This window comes from Anas acuta, chromosome 16 (genome assembly GCF_963932015.1).
Source record: "Anas acuta chromosome 16, bAnaAcu1.1, whole genome shotgun sequence".
Taxonomy (NCBI): domain Eukaryota; kingdom Metazoa; phylum Chordata; class Aves; order Anseriformes; family Anatidae; genus Anas; species Anas acuta.
In genome coordinates, this window is record NC_088994.1 from 2,985,092 (window position 1) to 3,010,693 (window position 25,602).

A 25,602-nucleotide genomic window follows, 5' to 3' on the forward strand; every position below is an offset into this window, starting at 1 on the left:
AGGGCCAGGGAGGTGGCCGTGTGGTGATTTCAGGGGGCAGCCTGCCGGGCAGCACAGCCCGCTCTGCGCCCACAGCGGCTCCGCGGCCAGCTCTGCTTTGGGGCCTGGGGCCTGCTCCGGGCCCGGGGCGCTCCAAGGCCGCTCCTGCCGCTGCCGCCCCAGCCATCACCGGGCACCGGGCCCGGGGCTCGGCGCTACCCCGGGGCTCAGGCAGAGCCCTCCGGGGCCGCTTCCCCGGCGCACAGGAGCCGGAGCGGCCCCGCCCCGCGCACCCACACGGCGGCGCCGCCTCTGCTTAAAGCGGGCGGGCGGCCGCTGCTGCCTCCTCTTCCGGCGGCCGCGGTGCCCGGCAGCATGTCGGACAAGCTGCCCTACAAAGTGGGTGAGTGGCCGGGGGGCGGCGGGGGGCTCCGCCGGCCCGGGGCTGCGGCTGGATGCGGCCGCCGGGGGAAGATGGAGAGGGCCGGGGCGGGGAGAGCTCGGCGGTAATCGGAGCCTGGGAAGGGGCTGCGCGGCCAAAGGGCGGCGGGGAGGAGCGGGGGAGCCCTCAGGGGGCGTCCGGAGCCGCTCGGCGTGGTGCGGGGCAGCTCGAGGCGGTGTCCGCCTGTGCCCCTGCTCCGGGCCCCCCCCCCCCAGCCCTGCGGCGGCTTCGCCTCCCCTCCAGGAGCCCTGCACCGAGCGCCCCGGGCGGGGAAGTGCCTCTAAATCTGGGGCCTGTCTTCCTGCCCCCCAGCGATTTTAGGGGGGTGGGTTTGTGATCTTGGAGCTTCGTGTAAATGGCACCAACGATGACCAATGCAAACAAACGAACAAACAAAAAAAAACCCACACGCTTTTCTATAGAGTTTTGAGGTCTTTGAAGATTAAATTAAAACCAGAACCATTAGTCCATAAGGTTCTGGTTCATAAAAGCAACTTGCCTTGGAGGAAAGAATGCAAGAGCTACAAACCTAAAATACTCCAGGAGGTTCCTTACACACCCCCTTGTAAGACAGCTGAGCTTTTAAGATGGGTGAGATTAAAGAAAGCCCCTGCCCACCCCTGTCATCATCATTTTAATGCCTGTCCGTTTGCTAGGCTTTTTCAGACCTGGTTGCTGTAATGTCCAGGCCCTAGAGCTTTGATGGCCCCTGGACTTCATTCTGGAATAAAACGCAACCAGCTCGTCAGTATGAACCTGGATGTTCTGGCTTGGTGTTCCTGAACGCTCTCCAGGGCTGGTGTTCACTATGTAGTTGAATGAAATATAGCTGACCATGTTCGTAATGAAACGGTAAGCTCCGGAAATCTCTGGAAGAGATTAAATAATAATAATAATAAAAAAAAAAAAGTCAGGGCCTTTTAGCATTGGATGATGCTGCAGGGTAGAGCACCTAGGTGTTAGCAGTTTGGCCCTTGCTCTTGTAGGTGAGGCTGGAGTCACACTTGTACTGCAGGTGCAGTATTTTCAACCCCAAGCTAGACTGCTGGAAACCTTTCTTTACAGAGCTGTGATGAATGATGCTTCAATAATTACCTCTGTAGAGTCAATGTGGGAGCCCTGCAGCTCCCTCCTTAATGGGGGGAGCTGGGTGGGGCTCAGCCCCCGGAGCCCTTGGCAGGGAGCACAGTACTCTGTGTCCGTTCTTACGTGCAGAAGCTGTTACTGTACAGGCAGTCCCTGCACGTGTGCAAGTCTGTGAAAGTAAATCTCTGGGAAGTGACAGTCCCTCGGACAGTATCTGCAGGAATGGGTGCTTAAAGATGGAGTGTAATGAATGAATGGGCCCCAGGATTCCTGAGCAATAGGTCGCAGTTGGTTAATGTGGCTGTACAGGAGCACTGCTATTTTAGGACTGATTGATCTAAACTTGTTTGAAAGCCTGCATACCATAGTGCAACAGCAGGGAATAACTGGGATAGGGCCTGTTTTTCCCTCAGCTCTGTCTCCAAGCTGCTGCTTGGTGTTCAGTTCAGCTGTTGCAGCTGTTTCCTACCCACAAGTGTGTGAAGGGATATCAAGGCCACAGCTATTTCAGCTCTGACACCTGTCCTTCTCTTGCAGCTGACATCAGCCTTGCAGACTGGGGTCGCAAGGCCATTGAGATTGCTGAAAATGAGATGCCAGGGCTGATGAAGATGCGGGAGATGTATGCTGCATCAAAGCCGCTGAAAGGTGCACGTATCGCTGGTTGCCTTCATATGACCGTGCAGACGGCAGTTCTCATAGAGACCCTTATAAAGCTGGGAGCTGAGGTAAAGTGTCTGAGATTCTCTGTCAGTATGCTCACTCTGCCTAGGGCACTGCTTTGATTTATGTACTTACTGTAGGGGTTCTTTGCAAATTTCTGTCCTTTTTGGGAAGAGATTGTGCTGCAGTCTAAGGAAGGGTGGATTATCTCTTCTTTCCTTAAGCAAAAACCTGTAATGTGCACACCCCTGGGATGTGATGTGTATCTTCCCTCTGGACAGGCAGCATCTTCACAAGTGTCTGTTTTGGGCTGGGTCAGTGGCTTCAGCAGCTCCCTCAGCAGTGTACACAGCACTGTGAGGAGTGGTGCCAAAAGCTGCTCCCATGTGGTCATGTTTTGTTCAGGCATGCAGTGCTGTCGCTGGTATGCTGCTAATGCTGAATCTCTAGTGACTGCCTCCAGTGCAGATTAGCCCGCATTATGAACTACCCTGTGCCGTCAAAGTCAGCAAAAACTAATGAAGCGGTCTGAGAGCTCCTGGATAGCCCTTGAGCTGTGCAGAAAACACCAGAGGGGCAGCATGGTTCAGTGATGGAGGATGGAGACCCTACTGACTTCAAATTCACTGGGTGACTGTGAACCAGTTACCCTGGTCTGTATTAAAGACTCCGATACCTATAAGCTCTTTGCTGCATCATGCCCTGTGCCTGTCTTGCAGAATGGAATCCAAGATTGGCACAATCCAGGTAGCTTGTGAGCTGATCAGGGAACTGGCTGGAGCTTGATGATGAATTATGTAAAGCATGGGATGCGATCTGAAATTCCTTTTTCCTGAATTGTAGCTGCCTGCAATCTGGCTGCCCAGAGATGCCCTGTATGGGATCCCCTTCTTGGGAGTACACGCCTGGAAATGGTTAGAGGAAACGAGTGTTGTCATGCTGACCAAAAAGCACTGGTAGAAGTTCTCTAGAATAGCTAAAGCATTTCCTCAAAAAGTCAGGGGGATAGATCTAGATAGAGTGCCAGGACTGCATGTGTGTTAGGGCTGTCTTCTGCCTGGTCAGAGTTGTTGCAAATAGCACAGCCCTGAAGTAGAGCTTTGATGAGTTCCAGTCCTGGCTTTATTTCAACTCCTATGAAACTGAAACTTTTGTCCCTTTTCAGGATTTAAAAGCAGGTGGTAGCAGCTGAACTTTATGAAGCTCCTTGCTGCTCCTGTTTGTTGCTGTTTCCCAGTATGGCTGGCCTAGGCAGCAGCTGTGTGCTTGCTTAAATATTGCTAAACTGCTTTAGTCTGAGTGCAGCTCAAAATCAGTGTCATATGGCATTCATCCAAGTCATTCAGAGAGGAACCTACAAAGATTTGATTCCTCTAAGTGTAAATTAGGGTTGTGCCTCTAAGATATGTGCTGTTACATCAGCTTGATGCTTGATTGTGTTGATTGTGAGCTCCTTTCTTGTCCTGATGCCTGCATGTGAGTTTAGACTTTGCCTTGAGTTTGGTTTCAGCCCTGGTTTATCTGTTCTACTGGAGTTTCAGTGCTTGGGAGGGAAGAGAGAGACTACAATGAAAGTATACCCTACACAGTGAGGATGTAGCTGTAGTGATCTTGGTATCCCTTTTTGTGGTTAAGCTTACAAAGAGTAAATACATTGTGCCTTCAGTGTACACAAGTTCTAATGTTATGTAATTGCAATACGTGCTCTTCATAACCAGTGCAATGTTGTAAGTATTAGGCTCTGAGCCCATCAAGTACACCAGTAATTCTTGGGTCTCTGCCATTACCACAAACTGGCATTACAGATCTGAGGATGCAGAGTTGAAAAGTGGCTTGTATCAAGTGCTTCCAGTGTAGATGGTATGTAGGTATTCAGTATGCTTTGAACTTCATGACACCTTCTAATGTCATCTATGCTGATACGGAGGGAGATCAGAAAAACACAGGTGAGGAGGTGTAGTGCTTAACTCTGAATTCAGCTTTTCTGTGCTCTTCCTGGATCAATTTTTTCCCTAGATTGATAGTGTTGTTACCAATGCTTAAGTGTTGGTTTTAAAGGCTCAGATGGAAGAAAACAGAGTATGCTACTGCAACCCTTAGTTTGAAGTGTTGATTCTTGATGCAATGGGATGAATATCTGAAATCAGGTTGAAGGGTTGTACCTGATTTTCCTCTCTAATTAAAGTCTGCTGTAAATAAGCATGCAGATACCTACCTGCTGGTCAGCCCAGTAGGGAACAGAGCAAGAGCTCCAACATGTCTCTCAGGTCATACTGGGGACCTGGGAGCCACCACTGGGGAGCTGCAGTAGGTGTGCAAGTTCTTTTCAATGCAACTCAGCGACGTGCTGTTGCTCTTCTAGGTGCCTGAGCCTAGTTAAGAAATCTGTGGAAAATGCTTAGCTCACTGGGAAAACTTCCATGACTGCGGCACAGAGTGGGAGTTGGGTGAGCATAACCTCAGAGAATGCCTGCTGATGGACTGTAGTGTTTCAGCTGCGTTTCTGACTTTCCTGAGTGCCAGCAGGTGTGCTGCTGTGTGGCTATCCCTTGCTGGACACTTGCTATAAGGCTGTTCTGAAAATTTGAACTTATAGACCCAGACTTTCTAAACCCACCATACTGTTGCACTTCCTGAAGATCTATAGCTGAACGCGTGCTTTGGCTGTCTGGCACAAGTGCTCATAAGTAGATGTCTGAATATGCAGCACAGCTAAAGCTCCATTATGTTATCCCCCCAAATGTCATTATTCTCCCTGTCCTAGCCAAATACTTAGTTTTCATCTTAACTTTTGCAGAGCTACTTAGGCAGGGATTTGTACTAATATGCTTTTCTGCTTTTGTTCTCTTTTGTGTCTGGATATAGAGTTCCTGATATCTCAGAACTTTGTTCAGCAAATAAAACTTGAGTTGTTTTCCAGGTACAATGGTCAAGCTGCAACATTTTCTCTACTCAGGACCATGCTGCAGCTGCTATTGCAAAAGCTGGTATCCCTGGTAAGTTTTCTATGTCCTAATTTGGCTCTGATGAACTGGGGTATAGTATACAGTCTGTTCTAGCTAAATCGAACTGTGTACAAATCAAGCTCTTCTGAATAAGCTTTGGGATAGAAACAGCTTATCAAAGCCAGTAATTGTTACAAAGTGGGACTTTTGATTCTAGCTGAATTGCATCAGACAGTCTAGCACTCCTGACAATGGCTGATCTGGTGGCAGACTGCAAAAGAGCTGGGCTGTATGTTAACCAGCTTTAAGCTTGGTCAGTAAGATGATTAAATGGGCTGGACAATTAGACACTGGTGTGTAGTTGCGATATGGGTGTTTGGTGGTTTCCAGCAAGCTTGGTTCTAACAGGGGTTGGGGAAGGAATATTTACTGCCATGTGCCCTATTACGGTAGCAGGGTCAATATTCAAGATATTTTAAGGCTAAACCCAGGCCAGTTGTACTGCAGACCAATATCCCTGCAGTGTTCTTTCAAAATGCTGTTTTATTACTGTCATCTTCCAGTAGTTAACAATTCCTTGCAGATCAGTATAAATACATTAAGCTGTTTGCCATGTTACTCAGCTTAAGGACATACAATCCTCATGGCTCTGTCTGCTGGGAGTACATGGTCTGAGCCTGGGTGTTGGCAGAAGCTAAATCTGTTTTCTGGCAGCCTGGTTCTCTGCCTTGGGAGGTGTCCTTCATTACTGTTATAATTAGCTGTTGTCACAAGTTTTTCCTCAGCTGTGGTGCATTTTAAGGCAACAGAAGAAAGCTTTTATCGGCTTCTGTGGCATTACTAGCTGCAGGCATCAGCTCCTGCCTGTTGCTGGTGTGTGATGTCGAAGGATGAATGAAGACTTTCCAGATCTGATGTTAAAGATACTGCCTCCTTCACTGCTTTCAACACTCAAAGCTTCAGCTGAAGAGCAGTTTATAGATGGAGTGTTTGTTTAAGCTTTTGACCTGTGCCCTTGGTATTCTTGCTTGGTGGAACTTGCTCTTTTTTGTTAATATTACACTTCACATACTGAATTTATGAGGCCTTGGAGGAACGCTGAACCTTTGTATAAAATAAGAGATACTAATGCACGTTTCTGCAGAAGGGTCAGTTGTAGGATTGGCTCCTTGTGACTCAGAGCTGAAGTTTTCGGTATAAACAGTGGAAAACAAGGCAATTTAGCAGGTGTTCAATGTTGGGGTATATAAATCTTATGCCTAATACATTTGAGTAGCTCGTTATCACTGGGGCTTGAGTATAACATGAATACAAATGCCTGGAAAGGCAAAGGTACTGCTAGATATAACATGTTAGTTGTTGAAACGTGGTAGATGTACTGATCTAGAAATACACCTTTATAAGAATAAGGGAATCACAGCAGCTTGAATTTTAGCACTGTGCTAGAGACTAGAATTTAAACTCAAATTTGCTGGAGAGTTTGTGGTCTTTGTTCTGGTGCTTTGCTCATGCTAAAGTCTGGAGCCTCTTTTCTGCTGTGCTGTGCTGAATGCTGTAGTTGTGTTTATTTGTATCATAGAATTGTTAAGGTTGGAAGAGACCTCCAAGGTCATCTGGTCCAACCAATGCCTTGCCACCAATGTCACCCACTAAGCCATGTCCTCAGGCACCATGTCCAACCTCTCCTTGAACACCCCCAGGGATGGTGACTCCACCACCTCCCTGGGCAACCTGTCCCAGTGCCTGACTGCTCTTTCTGAGCAGAAATGTCTCCATTTCTAACCTGAGCCTCCCCTGGTGCAACTTGAGGCCATTCCCTCTGGTTCTATCAGTGGTTACCTGTGAGAAGAGGCCGACCCCCAGCTCCCCACAGCTTCCTTTCAGGCGGTTGCAGAGAGCAATGAGATCTCCCTGAGCCCCCTCTTCTCCAGACCAAACACCCCCAGCTCCCTCAGCTGCTCCTCACAGGACTTGTATCCCAGGCCCTTCACCAGCTTCGTAGCCCTTCTCTGGACATGTTCCAGGGCCTTGGTGTCCTTGTAGTGAGTGGCCCAAAACTGAACACAGCACTTGAGGTGCAGCCTCACCAGAAGAGAATACAGGGGACGATCACCTCCCAGCTCCTGCTGCTGCACTATTCCTGACACAAGCCAGGATACCGTTGGCCTTCTTGGCCACCTGGGCACGCTGCCAGCTCATGTTCAGGTGGGCATCAGTCAGCACCCCCAAATCCTTTTCTTCTGCATGGCTTTCGAGTCACTCTGCCCCAAGCCTGTAGCACTACATGGGGTTGTTGTGGCTGAAGTGCAGGACCTGGCGTCAATATATCCACTGGATATTTTGAATTCCTGGTAACAGTGAATTAAGGGAGGAAGTGGGGGCATTGTGGGTATGAGTCTGCTTTCGTTTGCTTTGTTTTTTCCCTCTTAATGCAGAAGAATGAGGGGAACAGTGCAGCCTCAGTTTTGATGAAATTTGTGGCCTGGAACCGAAGGCAAATCAATTTTACTTCTCCATTCTGAGTTGTTTTTTTTTCCAATGCAAATGTCTCTTCTGGCCGGCAGGCACAGATAATAATCTCTCTGTTAGCTCTGCTATTGAATGCTGCTGATGAAATCTTTATTTATATGCCTTATTACACAGCGAGTAAGAAACTGTCTAATTGTGTGTTTGTTCCTTTGTAGTTTTTGCTTGGAAAGGGGAGACTGACGAGGAGTATTTGTGGTGCATTGAACAGACCCTTTACTTCAAGGATGGGCAGCCCCTCAACATGATTTTGGATGATGGTGGAGATCTTACCAACCTCGTTCATACTAAATACCCACAGCTCTTGAAAGGTAACTTGCAGTTTTTGCCAGGCATTGTTCTATCTGGGAGGCCATTTAGGCGTTTTTTCTGTGGGAATTACCTGCCTGTGTAAAAGGGGTGGAGGGATGATGCAAATGCATGTGCCAGCAGACTATGGATGTGTCCATGAAAGTTGTGTACAGTCAAAAAACCAGAATCTCTTACCTGCAGGAACTGTTTCCATCTCTGCTTTGTAGTATTTATACTACATTAACCTATTCTTCTGGCTATTGTTTGCTGTATCCATTACCTGAGTGACAAGTGGTGCTGCTGCCTGGCCAAAAGCTTCCTGGAAATGGGCTGCGTTTTAGAGTTGGTTAATGTCAGCTAGCAATTAATACATATTTTTTGTCATTAATGTTCTTTTGTTCCCTATCCTCTTAGCGCATCTCTAGATGAACTCGTGACAACCTGTAGCTTTTCTTGGAAAGGGAGCAGTTTTCTACAGTGTATAAAGTACAAGTCATTAACTCATCCAATTTATGTCAGCAAAGATGCTGACAGAGTCAGGTTTGGTACTCTTTTGTTGATTTTACTACCTCTGGTATAAGATAGTAAAACTGAAAACATCAGTGTGGTGTGGCTAGCATGTGTTACTGTAAAATGACTTATCTGAAGGGAATTTGACATGACTTGCAGTAGCAGGCTCATCTGTGCTGGACAAGTATGACAGCTTCTTTGCTCTGCCAGTGTCTATCATATGTGCTGCTGCAAAGCACAGAGGCCCATCTGTGGGCCAAAGGATGTGTTTGACCTAGGATGTGTAGAGATAATTGGATGGGAATATGGAGCAGAAACTAAACTGATACCTTTGGGTATGCTGCTGTTCATTCTTGGTCCTTGGAGGTGGGGCTGCTGTAAAGTTTGCTGGATCAACGTTATTGAGCCTTGTGCTGCCTGAACAGGGAAAAATCAGAAGTCAGGACACAGAGCTGTGGGAAGGAAAGAGGCTGGGTGTACTTGCCATCTGTGCCCTTGTGTTGGGTAGGGGTACAAGGAAGAGAGGAAGTTGCATCTGTGGGACAGGCCTTGCTTTTTCCTTGACCCTTAACCTCACATTAGTAATTCTTCAGCAGTGAACATCTTGGTGTTTTTTGAATTAATGCAAGACTTTCACTGGTGTTTGCTCAGCTGTCCTGGGATCCCCTCTCTTCCATCAAAGGTCTCTTTTGCTTTCTAAGTTGCCTCTCCCTGAAATTCATGACAATTTGCTTTTCTGCTGTTTAATGCTGAAGGATACCACAACTAGTCACACCTCTGGCATTGTGACAAGCCCAAAATGTGTTTTCTGATTCTGTTTAGTGGGGTTGTTCCCCTGCCATGTACCTGTAACAAACACCTCAATTTGTCTCTCTTCCTAAGGGTGTTTGCACCGAGCTCCTTTCACACCACCAACCTTCTGTTATCTGCCCCTTTATGCCCTCACTTGTCTTGTGTTCCTGTTGTGCAAGGGACCAATATGATATGTTGCAGCAGGGCAGTGGCTGTCTCCCCTCTTGGCAACCATCTGTGGTCTGCTATTGATAAAACATCCCTACTGCCTGGGGTTGCTTCCCAATTTGAGTGTCTCTTCAGCTGGGTTTTTAAAGGGTCTAGACAGAATATAATACCTATCGGTGTTTCCCTCACTAAAACACATGTACTATCTGCACTGATTGTAGCTGAGAAGCCTCCTTGCGGTAGTTCAGTAAGTTAAGACTCATTTCTGTAGAAGGCAACAGAACATGGTGTGTTTTACCACCCAGTCCAATGCTCCTCAGAAGCAGCAAAATTTTGAGCATGGGACCCACTGAGTAGAGAGCCTTGGTTGCATTAAAGATTTGTGCTTAGCCCTTTGTTGCAAACATTGTTTAAAAAAAGCTGTGTAGCATCTATTTTTCTCATGCCTTGAGGATAAGAGGCTAATAAATGCTAAAGGCTTGTGGTGATTTTTGAAGGTCATTGAAAATGGATTGTCACATTTCAATGGCCTCATTGGGAATGGAGGTAGAAGGACAGTTGCATTAGAGCATGCACAGTAGTTGGCAGGGCTGGATTGTGAGCGCTGATGATGTTGCAGCATGCTGTTCTCCCCTGGAGACATGAGGAAAGCTGAGAATTGAGCAGAACAGCTTGTGGAGCTGAGCTGAGTGCATCATTTGCTATTTGAAGGCTGGACAAGCTTCCTGACCTAATTTTAGAGGGAACTGTCTGTCTTCCATGCTTCAGCTATGTCTAATATATACAGAAATTAGCTTAGTCCTGGTGTGCTGTGAGCAGTTGAAAATAGGGTTCTGTGATTCATTCAAGTCTACTTCAGCTAGCAGCTGTGTTGAACAGCTGTGTGGGAAAGCTTGTGGAGCATTTCCTTGCCCCTATTCACAGCTGCCGTTAGAGGGCAGAATGGCCTTTGTACTATTTTCTTGTTCCACTAAGCTAAATGCTCTTAAAACCAAGATAGGTAAAGGTGGGGGGGGGGGAGGGTAAAACTTCAGAACCAAAGAAGGTTGTCATCTGAACTTGTGCAGAGGTCATCTGTGGCATCTCTGCAAAAGGCCGCTGTTCAGAAGAGACTGAGAAGATGGGATGACTTCTGATCTGTTAGAGCTCAATGATCTGGTAGGAAATACAGGAGAACAGAGCAGGCCTGAACGTTCAGCAAGGCTTCTTTATTTTACTTCAGCTTTTTCCTTGCTGTAGGCCCTTCTCTGTTCTGAAGGCACTCAGGCATTAAAACTAAGTGTTTCATTTGGCAGATTTGAGAGTAGCTTAGATCTGCTCTGGGGACAGCAGGCAGGTGGCCTTCAGGGAAGGGAAGCTGCTGAGATGGTTAACATGGGGTTCACTTAGCACAGTTTTAAAGACAGTCTGCTAAGCTTGTCTTTAGCAGATGGGACAGAAGAAAGGGCAGGTTTGAACTCAAGGCTTCTGCCATCAAATCCCAAAGATTTCCTTCAGAAGGGAGAAATTATCCTTGATCTAGTCAGTTGCACTGGGAAATTGTTACTTTGGGGAAAATGCTGCTTTAGAAATGCTGCTTTAGAGAGACTTGCTATAGGTGCTGTATTTTGTTGTGCACCAGACAACATTCTTCAGACTGTCCTGTCCCCTCCCTGCCCTCAATGTGCTAAAACCTGAACTTATTCTCTCTGCAGGTAATGAAGTGAAGTGTGGTACCTGATGGCTGTCTGAGGTGTGTGATGGTAGAGCAGTGGGGACCACTGACCTAACAGAGCTGTAGCTCCTTCTAGAGGTGCTGGTCTCCCATTTCTCTTTGTGACAGCACCGCTGCTAATAACTGGTGGCTGGGAAGTGACAGGGAGGCCTGGAGGCTGTCTTTTAGACTGTATCAAGACATCTGTTGCTCTGTAAAAATCCCAGTTTGAAAACAGCTTTGAATCATACCCAGTGTATACACAACCAAAGTTGCTGGGGTTCTTGGTTTGCATGGCTCATCTGGGCTTAGGTCATGTTGGAACAGATTTTGAGGAGGATTTTGAACAGAAATCAGCATCTGTGTGCCCTGTATAAGGGAGTAAAGATGTTGGAAGATCAATCAACAAACATTTTCCACTAACAGTTTGCCACAGCAGTGACACTGGGGGGCAGCATCCCCGGGGCCTGGCTCGGTGGGGGGGGCGCTAGGGGGCGGCGTTGGTCTGTGGAGGGTGGGCAGGGCCCAGCTGCCATGGGGGCTGTGTGAGGTGGCAGTGGCCTGGGCTGGGGCACACAGCGAGCCTCCCTGAGGGGGAGGCTGGGAGACTTTGGAGATGACTTCAAGGGATTTAGTGTTTCTCACTTAACTCAGCTCTGAGTTTGGGGTTCTCCCTTCTTCCCTTGCAGCCCTATTGGCGCAGGTGGCCTTGGACTAATGGCCAGAGGAGAGACCGGCCTCCCCAGGGACTCTCATTTCACCTAGGCAGGTGAAACCAGAGGGTTGTTGCTGAGCACCTACATCCTGTGCCACAGGAGCCTATTCACAGAGCCTGTGGGGACCTGTGCCTTGGGCATGCAGGGCCCTGAAACGTGCGCTCGAGCTGGAGCCAAAGGCAGCGGCTCCTGCCCTCGGCACTGCGTGGGTGCCCTTGCAGAGCACATAAGGCCATGGTCATTCTTGTGGCCACGAGAAACCTCCCTGGAGCCTGCAGACCCCTCGGGTGTGCTGCCATGCTTGGCCAGGTCTGGATGCTTTGATTCCCAAAATTAATAGACTGAATAAACACTTCAGGATTTTGCTTGGGATCGTTGGTGGTTCGCACTCACCTTTTCAAGTGTGAACCTGGATCTCTTTCAAGGGATATTGCTCGTGTTGGTGGTTTCAGCCTGATTTAAGAGTTCCTCTACTTCCACCTAATACCTAATTTTCCCCTAATTTCATACAGTTACAGAATAATTGATTTATGTATCTTTCCAGACCTTAACGAACATAGCTATCCTATTCTCTACTACTGATATTCTGCTAGGCTGCATAGGTTTGTTTCAGATTTGTTCTGATTGTCACAAATTGAGTAGCTTTTTGTGTGGATAGGCTTTGTCAGTAATCGGGGTCTTGCACAATGTAGCATACAGAGAATTTGCATACAATGAGATATTACTGATACAGTAGGGAGGAGAAATAGCTGGAATTAGTACCATATGTGGTTATGCCAGTTCAGGACAAAACTCAAGGCTGACAAAAGGTCTGAAGAGTCAGGGCCCTTAAAGCAGGGAGCACACTTACTGCTTTGGCTTTTGGATTTAATTTGGAGCAAACTGACTGAATGACAGCTTATGTCATATCAAGATCTTGTTCTGTTGTACGTTTGTGTTTCTATACAGCCCTTTGTCTCTGGCCTCCACCTCCTGGGCTGTTTTCAAACAAGGAAGGATATATTTGAAACAGTGTTTTTTTGACCGTTGTAGTAGTAGTACCTATGAAACTGATTCTTCATGTAGCTAGCACCTAGATCTGGGGGATTTAATCGGAGCTGATTACCGACAGGAGGACTGGGAATGGTGAACTGAGAAATTGAATTTTTCTTGTTCCAAGTGCTTTAAATTTAAATGCAGTTATCTATGTATCACCTCCTTTCAAGCCATCTTGCAAGACTGGGCTAGGCTTTAGAAACATCACTGAAGTGAACATCTTGCTCTTTGCAGAAGAGTTCTTTGCTCAAATTGTGAGAAAATAGAACTGTCTCTTTCCTGACTCCGATCTAGAATTGATCCCTTCTATTTAAAAAAAAAAATATATAAAAAATTGTCTTGCTGTTTTAAGTCCTGTTAAGAAACTTGTTTGAAGCTTCATACTGCTATTGGAGGGCCCAAATGAGGGTTCTGTTCTCTTCCCTGCTTCCTGCAAAGGGTTTTATAACCTAGGCCTGTGGAAATTGCTTCTGTCAATTGAATGTGTTGGTTTGCAGGGGCATTAACTCCAACTAAGATGAATCATTTTACTCTCCCCATAGGAATTAGAGGTATTTCAGAAGAGACAACCACTGGAGTTCACAACTTGTACAAGATGAAGGCCAGTGGGACCCTGAAGGTTCCAGCTATCAATGTTAATGACTCTGTCACCAAGGTAATGCAGTTAGAACACTTCTGAGTTGTGATGGCTGGTTTGGTGCTGGGATGTAATTCCCCTACAAGTGTTCTTTCTCTTGCTTTCTTCTTGATGTGGTACTGAGCAGATTTTCAGCATGTATCCTTTTCTAGCTTATGGAGCCTGTGTTGCCTCTAATCACAGAATGATTTTGATTGGAAGGAACCTTAAAGACAATCTAATTCAGTTAACACAGCTGCTCTGGGCAACCTGTACTAGTGCCTAACCACCTTCAAATGTGACATTCTACTGTAAATATCCCATTTTTAGAACATCCAGGGCTTTTTTTTTTTTTTTTTGCAAGGGCGTACATTTTTTTTTTGCATTTCAATAATATGAAAACAACCCTGGAAATTATGGCTCTGGGCTACAGTTAGATTCTATGTCAAGGAACTTGTCAACACCTACTTGAAGTCCACATGTGGGTGGCGGGTAACAGCTGGAAAAGAAAGTGAATGACTTAAATGAGCTTGTGACTGGTAAAGGTTGGTTTGTCTGACGTATTTCTGCAAGCAAAAGTTCCTAAGGATGGAGCAGGAGGTATTTATCCCTTGCTTAGCTGTATTTCTGCTTTCCAAGATAAATGCTAGTGTATTGAGGGTTATGCAGGAATGATATTTAAAGGGTGCTGATGCTTTTGGATGCACGTGAATTATAGTGGGATTTTCAGGTGTGCATGAGGCATATGCGTCTAGATGTTTTTAAATCTAGTCAATAAATCTCTTCTGAGTTAGCATGCTCTATTCACTTCCAGACAGTTCTTTTCTGAAACTACTCCAATTTCTTCCTCAGAGCAAGTTTGATAACCTTTATGGTTGCCGAGAGTCCCTCATTGACGGTATCAAACGTGCTACAGATGTTATGATTGCTGGAAAAGTAGCAGTGGTGGCAGGATATGGTGATGTGGGCAAAGGCTGCGCTCAGGCCTTGCGGAGCTTTGGAGCAAGAGTCATCATCACTGAGATTGATCCCATCAACGCACTGCAGGCAGCCATGGAAGGTGAGAACTGAAGGTGTACAAATTTCTACTGGTGTAGAAATTACTACTGGTTCTGTCTGTGTTAATGTAGAGCACTAAATGATACCTGGTCAAGGAAGTTTCAGTAGATTTCAGCCCTGTCTATATTGTAGAGGTAGATGTGACTCCCTCCTTAATTTAAGGACATGAGGAACTTTTCCTTTGTAACTTGGGAAGGAGCTCATTAGTATAGGCCTTGAAGATGTATTTATAGTGAAAGATAAAAAGACCGTTGGGGGGTAAGACCTCAATTTCATAATGCTCTATCTGGTTTTTAATAACTTGATTTTCTTCAACTTGGGCAACTACCTCCAGTGTGGGTTAAGACTTTGCTAGAATATTACCACAGTAAAACACAAGATCTTACCTTCATTAGATGTTTCTTTAGACTAGTGCCATGTTCTCTCTACTTTTCCAAAATTAAGCTGTACTCTGGCTCTTCTGTGGGTGCTTAATGTAGCTGTTCTTAGTACCAGTTTATCCCGTTTCCATTCATAATGGATTAGAACCAGCAGGTATGTGGGTGCGTTTCCTTGGCCAACATAAGCCCCTGAATCCAGTCTGGTAGCTGTGGCAGACACTACACCAATGGACACAGGATGCTGAATGTGTAGATCTACACACTAGGAATACTGAGAGAGATTTTTGTGCTACCTTGGTATTTAGTAAGATAAGTACACTCACTGTCATACACCCTGTGTAGGCCAGGCACAGACTTCTTTTATTCATAGTTCTTTATGCTATACTTTTCTACTCATAATATTGTAGCCCATTTTTGAAAAACATCTGGTGGTTGGGCATGGGGGATAATCTTTCTTCTTGTTTCAGGTTATGAAGTTACTACTATGGAGGAGGCCTGCAAAGAAGGAAATATCTTTGTTACCACCACTGGATGCACTGACATTGTTCAGGGCAGGTATGATCTAGACACTTGGTGTAGTGAAAACATCCTGGTGCAGTTAGACTTTTACGCAGTCATAACTTGCCAGCAATACGGTGTTAGCATTAATTTAATGAGAAGCTGGGACTTCAGTCTTTCAGTTCTGTTGGATGTTGACAAGTTGCACTTGTTGTCTTACAGCATGGAGAAACAAAAGGCATAGATGGAAAGATAGACTTTTGGAAAAAGAAAGGGCAGGTCTGAGTTTTCTGTTAGATAAATGTGACCAAAAGGGGAGGTTGGTAAAGATCGAAAGTGATTCCATCTGTGAGTGTGCACAACAGACTTGAAACTAATCTGTTCTCAATAAAATACCCTGCTGGTTTTTATCACTTCTCAGATCTCAATTTACAGTCCCTCCAGTCTTCACAAACTCATTCCTGTCTTTGCCATAAGGTTTCAATGTGTTGTAGTGCAAGGTCAGATTAAATGGGAGGAGATAAAGCCATTAGTCTCCAGAGATGTGAAATTGCAGGTAACTTTAAAGTCATTGAGAAAGATTTATCCCATGTAGGAAAGAGCAGAATAACTACAGGTATTTTAGTATCGACCAATTAAAAAACGTTTTACTTTCTATATTGGGACAATACTTTCTTTCCAATAACCTCATATCCTAGGGAAGGGTCCTTTCTTAGGGGCTTGAAGTTTTTTTCCAGTAGATTTAATGTCTAAAGATTACCAGACCCACGTATCTCATGTTTGTGAGAATCAACTGCAGTGATCCAGGGACTCTTCACTTCCTGAGTAAAGCTATGGACCAGAGCATCTTCTGATTTTGGAGAAAGATTTTTTTTTTTATTAACTTTTAATGGAACACTTTTTTTGCAGGCACTTCGAGCAGATGAAGGATGATGCCATAGTGTGTAATATCGGTCATTTTGATGTGGAAGTTGATGCAAAGTGGCTGAATGAAAATGCAGTAGAGGTGGTGAATGTTAAACCTCAGGTGAGACAGAGCTTGCAGAAGATACCCCATTGCAAGTCAGCGTCTGCTTCCAGAATGGGGGACACTTGTTTCAGTTGCTTCTCTGCATTTCTAGCTTTTATTTTTGGAAGCAGTGTTGTTCTGGGCTAATATGAATGCAAATTCTAATCTGCTCTTGCCTGTATAACTTGGGACAAGTTGTGCATAATATTTTTGTGTTGGTATTAAAGCAACTGGTTCCAGCCTTGGAGCACAGCATGGTCTCTGGCAAGAGGCACCTGGTATGGATGCTTCTTTGTTCACATGTGCCTACTACCTAGACAAGCAGGAGCCTATGCCTTAATGTTGGTCATGTAGGCAATTGCATCAAGTTTGTTCCTTACTGGAGGTCAGCATTGATGTGTGGGGTATTAAGCGAGCTATAGAAATGGGTTTTCTTGATAGCCACCAGATGAAAACAAAGCCATACCTCAGTTTTAAAAAAACAAGCTAGGTGATGAATACAGAACAGAAACAAGCTAGATGATGAATACAGAACAGACTATTAAGAGACTGTATAGAATTTATTAGGAACAGAGCTTAAGAATTGCCTAGTGGCTGATCTGAATTTCCTCAAAGGAAGCTGTTCACTGATGTAGCTGCCCTGCACCAGAGCACTTTAAGCTTTGACGCAGGATGCTGATACTAGAATGAATCTCAAGGGAATGTCTTTTAGGGATTCTGTCAAGGTTTGAAAAAAATCACACCTCTTGCTTTTCAAAGCACTTCTTGTTTGGAAATTGATGCCTTGGGAAAGCCTATGTGGAGCTCTGCCAAATTCAGACTTCTCTTCCAGACTCAGTGGCTTTGTTTTAGAAACCTGTGGAGACCAAAAGTCTGAGCGTGGGTGGAAAAGGCAGGATATTTTATCTTCGCTCAGCTTTCATTCTCAGTATGTATGTACTTCAAATCATGGCAGTAGATGCAGAGGGAAGTAGGCATCTAAAAAAAAAAATCTTTTCAGTTGTTGTGGAATAGAGAAACAAAACTAAATTATATCAAAATTATTTTGTAACAACAATGTTGAGGGAGAACATAAGGCAAACCAGGTTCTGTCCAACTTGGTGTACCTTTTGAAGAGGAAATTGTTGCTGATAGCAGGATTCTGGGACAGGTTTTTAACTTTTTTAACCACATCTAAGTGTGTGTCTTAGATCTCAATCTGCTCTTCCAATTTTCATAACTTCCCTGTGGCTTATTGGCCACCCACATCAAACTCTTAATAAGCAGCTACAAGTCATTATTTCATAGTATTATATTTGCTGTTGCGATACTAAACATGGGCTGAACTAGGTATGAAGTTATACTCTCAAGTTATCACTATATTCAGGTCTGTTCTTGCCCAGGGCCTTAGTGTAGAGCTGACTTCACTCTAGGTTTTGTCCTAAAGGAGCTTGTAGCATGCTGTTTGCTTTCAGGTAGCTCAGGTTTTAAAAGGTTTTAAAACTGGAGCTGTTTGTAAGCATTGTGAAAGGCAGAAATGGATGTTAATGTGATAACGTACAAACTGCCTGCACAAGCCCATTCAGTGTGGCTCTTCAAATCCATGTGAAAATCTGAGTGTCAGTGTTGGAGGAAGCAGTAGTCTATAGGAGCTCGTCCTATTACAAATGTATTGAGTGCACACAAGATGCAGTGTAGTTCAAGGATTGAAAAACATTAAAAGCGTCTGGTTAAAAACAAATGTTTTATTTTCAAAAGACTGAAGTTACGGTCAAAGTAGTCCAATAGTTTAATGCTGAAGATTTACCTCCTACCCTGAGTCTCTCTTTCTGTAAACCACTGCTGTTGCAAGCAGGAGTTTTAGAATGACCCAAAGGAGGCACCTGCTCACACAGAAGCCACTGCCTAGGATGCTGCAGGGACATGAACCTGTACAGAATCACAGAATTTCTAGGTTGGAAGAGACCTCAAGATCGAGTCCAACCTCTGACCTAACGCTAACAGTCCCCACTAAACCATAGCCCTAAGCTCTACATCTAAACGTCTTTTGAAGACTTCCAGGGATGGTGACTCCACCACCTCCCTGGGCAGCCCGTTCCAATGTCTAACAACCCTTTTGGTAAAGAAGTTCTTCCTAAGATCCAACCTAAAACTCCCCTGGCGCAACGTAAGCCCATTCCCCCTCGTCCTGTCACCAGGCACGTGGGAGAACAGGCCAACCCCCACCTCGCTACAGCCTCCTTTAAGGTACCTGTAGAGAGAGCAATAAGGTCACCCCTGGTACATTTAAAAGTAGCTAAAGTAATTAGCTGAAGTTAATTGTATTCTTCCTTACCCATCTACTGCTTACTGCTGGAGACAGGTTGTACTTCTGGGTTTAGAAACGAACTCTCAGGAAGGTGGCAACTTCATTCCCTCACCACCTGCGTGGGAATTCATCAGCATGCATTGGGAGCTTTTTCAGAGCAACAGTGCCAAGTCACTGTAAGAAACGGATGGAATAGTTCCTATGCTGGAGACTGGGAAGGAAATCACTGGTCTGCCAGTTAGGCCATTGCTGGCTTCTCAGTTTTGCTCAAATTCGTTAAGGGAGCACTTTGGTCCTCTTGTCTACTTCAGGGCTTCAAGCAGAGGTCAGTCCTGTGTTAAAGGTGTGATATCTTGTGCTTACCTTAGAATCACATTTTCTCCGCATCAGGTGAGAGGACCCATATGTTTTTATAATACCAAGTACCAACTCTCTGTATACATGAATTTTTACTAAGATGTAGTAACTTTTTTCTATATCCTATAGCAAGGAGGGGAATATAGGACAAGACCAAAAGTCTCTATCCATGATCAAAACCCTCCTATGAAGACATCTGTCTCTTGGTCTTGAGAGTTAATACCAGAGCTGAATACATAGTTGCTAGACATCAGCTTGAGGTAAAGGGTGATTATGGAAGCATCCAACCTTGTAGTTCTCAGTAACGTGTGGTCCCCGTTTACAAGTTGTGAGCTGGCGTAAGAAACCTTTCTGGGATAGGAAGATGTCTTAATGTGCCATTCTAAGACTCATCTGTTGCCTTCAAAATACAACTAAGGAAGAAATAGGCTTATTCCTTAAAAGCTGGCAGGCTGTTCTGAATGTGTTTGCACTGGGTGCAGTATCCCTCACCTGCATTGTGGTATTACACTGAGATGTAGCACAAACTTTGCTCTTGAGGGGAAGGAGAGCTCAATGAATGATGAGCTTTTGCTTTGAAAATAAGTCATTTATGTGTATGTTATTGTCTGGAGGGAAGTGCAAAGCAGCTGGAAAGTCCAGAGTAAGCTAAATGCAGACAGGGGAAAGGAGGATGCATTTAACTATGGAGGTGAACTTAGCGCTTGGATAACTTGAGTTGTACTTCTCTAGCAGCGTCTTGACCTGACAAGTGGGCTGGTGTATCTGCCCATGGGTGAGACTTGTTTTCACAGTACTGACTTAGACCTCTGGTACAACCACTATTCTGCGTTTCTTTCTATACAAAAACTAATTTGCATTTTTCTACATTACCCTGTGGATTGAATCAGTCACATCAGCAGATTGCCAAAGGTGTATGATACCATACACAAGCCAGCAGCTGTACAGGCATATGTTGGGTCAATATCTGGATGCGACATTTTGACATGCAAACCACCAGATTCAAACCTCAAAAGTTAATTGTAGCCATTTAATCTGTAAATAGCATGTACTGTCAGCAATGCTGTAGTTCTCATGTGTGTATTTTTTTTTTTTAGCATGCTGCTTTCTTTGTTTTATTATTCCTTCCCACAGTCTTCAGATGGTACATGTTGAATTTTTGGGGGTGGACTGAGTGTGGTCCACTTCGGAGAATCAACATCCATAAAAAATAAAACTGCTCAGTCAAAAAAAAAAAAAAATATACTAACTCTACCTTGGTGTATTGGTCTTGAGCAGGAGAAATTAAGAATTTTATTTAGGGCTTCTGTTTGCTATAGTTACTGTCTATGTACATGCTAAAACCAGCAATCTGGTTTTAGATTGTCCCCAGCACAGCCTATCCTGTTGTCCCTAGCACAGCCTGGAAATCAGCCTGAACAAAGAAAGGGCTGTGCTTTTCTCTGAGAGAAAAGTGGGTAGGTTGTACTAGAAATCTAGGGTAGCCATTTATTATACCAGCTCTTCACAGCTACAGGTTCAATGTGACTCTTGATAAGTGGGGAGATGTTCTTGCATCATGTCTTTGGACCTGTTTTGCGCTCAGATGGGCCTGGCCTCATCACAGGAGATGAGCTGTAAAACCACAAGAGACTTCAAGGAGCAGTCTCTCCTAGAATCTGGTGCCAAAGAGTTTGAAGATACCTACGGCATCCTGTACCTAGGAGACAAATTGTGCATGTCTCAATTGTTAATCAGTTGCCTTACTGAAGTGGGAAGACTTACTGGGGAGTAATTTCAGCAGGTTGAGCAAACTGGCTCTTACCCCACCAGTGTTAGATGCAAATCTTCTGGGCTGTTGGATGCAGAGGTGTACCCTCTCTGGGCTCTCCAAGCTGTTACGTAATTCATGTACACAATTATACGTTACTGCTGGCAGCGTGTTCCCTACCACAGATACCTGAGATAATATGCTTGTGAAAGAATCAGGAAAAAATTGGGATAACTGGTTAGGCATGAAACAGATGCCAAGATTCATGTTGTGTGAAGTCCAGGGTAGTTACAGGCTTTGAATGCTGGCTGGGAATTGAGGGGTGTCTCAATTTTAATAAAAGTCCACATTCCAAGCCCATTGCTAAATTGTTGATGCGGGAAGGTAGCCCACCAAGTTTTTGTGTGAGTTAAAATGCTGTCTGTGCCTTTGCCTCTAACAACTGCTTTTGCTTTTTCCCACCCAGGTGGATCGCTACACATTGAGGAATGGCCGTCACATTATACTGCTAGCAGAAGGCAGACTGGTCAACTTGGGCTGTGCCATGGGTCACCCTAGCTTTGTTATGAGCAACTCCTTCACCAACCAAGTGCTGGCACAGATTGAGCTGTGGACGAATAGTGACAAGTACTCTGTTGGAGTCCATTTCCTGCCAAAGAAGGTAAGGTAGAATAGCAGAAAGATGGAAGCTCATAAGGAAGCCAACTTCAGATGTGATAATAGATTTTTGTTTGTGTTTGAGTTAATTTTCCTACTGAATGTTGTTACAAAGACCTTCTGTCTATTAGTAAGTGCTTGACTTTGGTCACACTAAGCCTGTTGAGTCTGAAGTGGGCTGCTTTTTGTGGCTAGGAGGTTGTGAAGAACTGAGACAAAGCATTGTGCTGCCTCAGGACAGTCTGGAAGCTCTTCCCAGCTAACATGTTCCTTCTGCTGAGTGTCAGCATTCACAGCAAGCTGTCACATGCCTATCCAACAGCAAAGTCTAGTGAGGCAGGGTTGAAGCTAGAGCAAAACTAGAAGTCTCTTTTACTGTGGTTGAGAGCAAGCCTGGGTCCCATTTGCACCTGAGCAGAGCTTATCACAATCTGATCCTAATAGTTTCTCAAAACATTCATGACACAAATTCCCTTGTGTTTCCCTTTAAACTTATCTGTGGGTTCTTTGTTCTTGGAGAAATCTGGGTCATGTCATAACTTGCAAATTCCTTTGTAAGACTAATCTGGTTTTAATTTTCCAAAACAAGCCTGAGAATTTGAGATGGTCATTGAAAAAGATACTGGAGTTAAATCCCACTGCCTTTGAAATGCAGCCGGGTGTGAGACTTAATGTGAAAACACTTCTCATCTGGGAAGTATAAAGTGTGTGTTTGGGCTTATATATGAAGTATTTGCTGAGGGTCTTAAGCTTCCAAAACTGTCCGTTAATGATCAAACAAAGTGTACCAGAAATACGATGTATGAGTTGGTCAGTAAGCTTTCACACACATAATTATCTTCAGAGGAAAAGTTTTATTGACAATTCCCTCAAAAAGAGATAGTCCAATGTTGTTAATAAAATGTGCCTTTGTATTCTTCCTGAATAACAGTTTTTAGTAATTGTACATGTACTTGAACTGAAAAGGAGAAGTAACACCCAGATCGGTTGCTTACAAATAGTTGCATGTTTGTGAAGCATATGGCAATGATGTGTTCAGGTTCGTGTACTATGACAAAATGATCGTCTTTGCCAACTGTGCTCCATAAATAATTTGAATGAGTAAAGCTATCTTGTCAGAACCAACTAAAGATGGGTAGAACTTTCTTTGATAATTTTTTGGCTAGTATTTTTCCTTGTTCTGTGTAGTAACTTTGAGATCCAAATGTAAATCTAAGAACTGCCAAATGTTGCATTTTCTTGGACTGCAAACTATTGCTTTTATGATTAGCTAGTATGCATGTATTTCTGCAATGTATTTTCCTGGAAATGTAGGCAAGCTGTTGCATCTATATTCTTAGTGCCAAGCTTGCCCTTTTTTTATGCTCAGCTTCCTGATTTTAAGTGTGCAGTAGGTAAGAATATCAGTCTATCTTTCTCTAAATCTTGAAGTCCACAAGCTGAAGCAGCTGTGAAACAGCTTCTCTCTGCTGCAGTCTGAGAACCTGATCTGGGAAATGTCAGCAACTCAGCAGCAGCTCCTTTTTCAAGTAGGTGTAATCTGTCATAACAGTGCTGGCAGTGCACCTATCAGATCTTGTTATGGCACTCCACTTCAGCCAGATATGTATTTGATTTTTAACCCTCCTGTTGTTTTTTTTTTTTTACTGGCAGGGTCTACAAACCTTAAATACTTGTTCCCATTTTCAGTACAGTCCTTCCAGTTAGGAATATCAAGAAAGAAAGAAAATCTGGCTTTTATGTAGCATTCTGTAACTCCCATGGTTTACTTCCTCCATGCTCTTTAAATATTTCACTTACTGTTTTTATTTGTTTGTACATCTTCAGCTACACTGGTTCTCAGTAGGTTTTAACAGCTCCATGTTACTATGAACAAGTTGAGCTGCACTGAATTACTCTGTTCAAATGTAGCTTTTTGTCATCTTACCTGGTTATTGCAGTGGGATTACAGTAGTGGTTTGTTAGCACACCCTTGTTCAGGATGTGCTTGTTCACACAAGCTAAAGATCTGTCCCTTGATTGCTGATTTTCTTGACAAAATGTATTGTGACCTTTCACATCCATTTGATTAGCATGGAGGTAATACCATACCAGTCTTTTCTCTGCTGCTGGAATTTAGATTTAGCTTGTTTGTGTTTTTTTTAGCAATGAGTACTTGTACATTGCAGGAGTTACAAATGATGTTAAAACTTTTCCATCCATCTTATGAACTCAGCAGCACTGATCCCTTCTTAATGCTGTTCTGTCTCTGAATATCTTTTACTGATCTGCCTTCCCGTTTAACACAGTAGCAAGCTTTCTATGTTACTGCTTGTATTCTGACTCTTCTGCTCTTCCTTTGTAGTACTTAACTATCTTCCAATTCCTGCTCCTGTTTTTTAATCGCATGTCTGTCTGACACCTCTGGCATAAAGAAAAGCTCAAAGTTGGGTATAAAATATGATATACTTGCCCACTTTGGCTTTATTGTTCATGAAGACCATGACAATATATAATAGTATTATTGCTAAATGAACGATTCTTGAATGAATATTCTTACACACATACCCCAAAGGTGGTATATCTAGAAAGGAAATGCATTTTGTCAGTATTAGAATGGTTCTAAATTATTAAGTCTAGAATGTATAGATGTCTTTATGGTCAAAACATGACTGGGGCTTTTCCATTCTACCAAACTGGACATTCTTATCTTCGAATAGTTTTACCTCAGTTCTTTACCTGTTGGTAGATATGAATGTGTAAGTGGGGTTGAAATGGGCTTTAATATATAGTTGTCTGTCTCACTTAGGCTTTTGAGGGAGTCAAATTAAGCTTGGAGCTTCTACATCTGAAAATGCTTCTGTGCTCAAGATTAGATGCCTCTGCACTCAAGCAGTTGAATGTTGGCAGGAAAAGAGCTCAACAGACTGACACAGATGAACAGTCATTAAATCTTCCTTGGGGCTGCTATTGGCTTCAGGCATTCATTTCTCATTGTTGGCCATGACTTCCTGAACTGAAGCTACTAATGTTCTTTTCTCGATGCTTTGTTTTCCAGCTGGATGAAGCTGTGGCTGCTGCTCATCTGGATAAACTGTGCGTGAAGCTGACGAAGCTGAGTGAGAAGCAGGCCAAATATCTAGGCTTGTCAAAGGATGGGCCATTCAAGCCAGACCACTACAGATACTGAGCAGGTGGCAGTACCCAAAGACCAAAGTGCAGGGATACAACCTTCCAAAGCTCTAGTGTGTGCTGGGATTTTAAGAACAAGCCCCTCTCCATCCTCCTCTCAGTGCTGCAGAACTCATCGCCCTACCAAGGGAGCTTCAGGGCTTGTTTTCTTAGTGAAAGAGGATCACTGACTCCTGGAATTAGAATTGGTTACTTCACTAATGTCACAGTGAAAAGGATCCTATGCTCCTCTTTATTGGCTTCTAGTGTCCCAATAAGAGGAGCAGGACAAATGCTAGATGAAAATGCCTCTCTTCAAACATGTGGCCAGCTGCCTGATTGAATAGACTAATCAATAAGATGGGGAACAGTTTCTACAGAGATGTGTTCTGCCATGCCCTGTTCAAATTAAATAAGCTTTGTTATGAGGCTAGTTGTATCAGGCTTCTCTCCACAAAGGTGCCATAGCCGAAATGTGCATTTGTGAAACTGGGGGAGGTAGGGAGGAGTATTTTTGTAGGTAGCTAGGTCTCCCACCTATAGTATCAACATAATCATCTACTTAAATTAGAACAGGAGTTGTTTTCTGGCTTAATCTATTCCACTGATTTTGGTCAGATTACCTTCTATCCTGCTTCCATAGCAACTCTGGGAGGGGTGAAGCAAGGGTGACTTTAGCAGCCTTCTAGTGTCGTGAATGGCTGAGAAACCACTGAGGGGATGGTTAGGTTTAGGGATCTTGTTTGATCCTATGAAAACACCAGCAGCACACTTCTACCCCAAACTTGATTTTCTGATTTATGTCTGCTGTATCTTTTGTCACTGACTCAAAGTGCTTTTATTAAAAATGTGACTGTGGCCTGACTTGTTTTGTCAAGATGCTTTGGGTTTTGCCATGAATCTATTTAGCTTTGTGTGTTTGTTAAGCTGATGAAACCATTTTACGTATCCATTTGTGGTTTTGCAGGGCAATAGCCATTGTTGTGGCTAACC

The 25,602-nt window shown here is 44.2% G+C and overlaps 1 protein-coding gene across 1 annotated transcript; it reads left to right on the forward strand.

The window, feature by feature from the left end:
- The first annotated feature begins 224 nt into the window (after positions 1–224).
- Positions 225–25,473, forward strand: AHCY (adenosylhomocysteinase). The gene is made up of 10 exons (XM_068700238.1): positions 225–382; positions 2,045–2,235; positions 5,091–5,166; positions 7,800–7,952; positions 13,389–13,501; positions 14,315–14,522; positions 15,369–15,456; positions 16,309–16,426; positions 21,269–21,463; positions 24,497–25,473. The coding sequence occupies exons 1-10, from the start codon at positions 355–357 to the stop codon at positions 24,626–24,628; spliced, it is 1,302 nt and encodes a 433-aa protein (XP_068556339.1). The 5' UTR covers positions 225–354; the 3' UTR covers positions 24,629–25,473.
- Positions 25,474–25,602: the final 129 nt, after the last annotated feature.

Excerpts from the sequence above, each read along its gene's own strand:
- AHCY (XM_068700238.1), top strand. The coding sequence starts at position 355 with ATGTCGGACAAGCTGCCCTACAAAGTGG. Across the intron at positions 7,953-13,388 it reads ATACCCACAGCTCTTGAAAG|GAATTAGAGGTATTTCAGAA; the intron begins GTAACTTGCAGT and ends CTCTCCCCATAG. Across the intron at positions 13,502-14,314 it reads TTAATGACTCTGTCACCAAG|AGCAAGTTTGATAACCTTTA; the intron begins GTAATGCAGTTA and ends TTTCTTCCTCAG.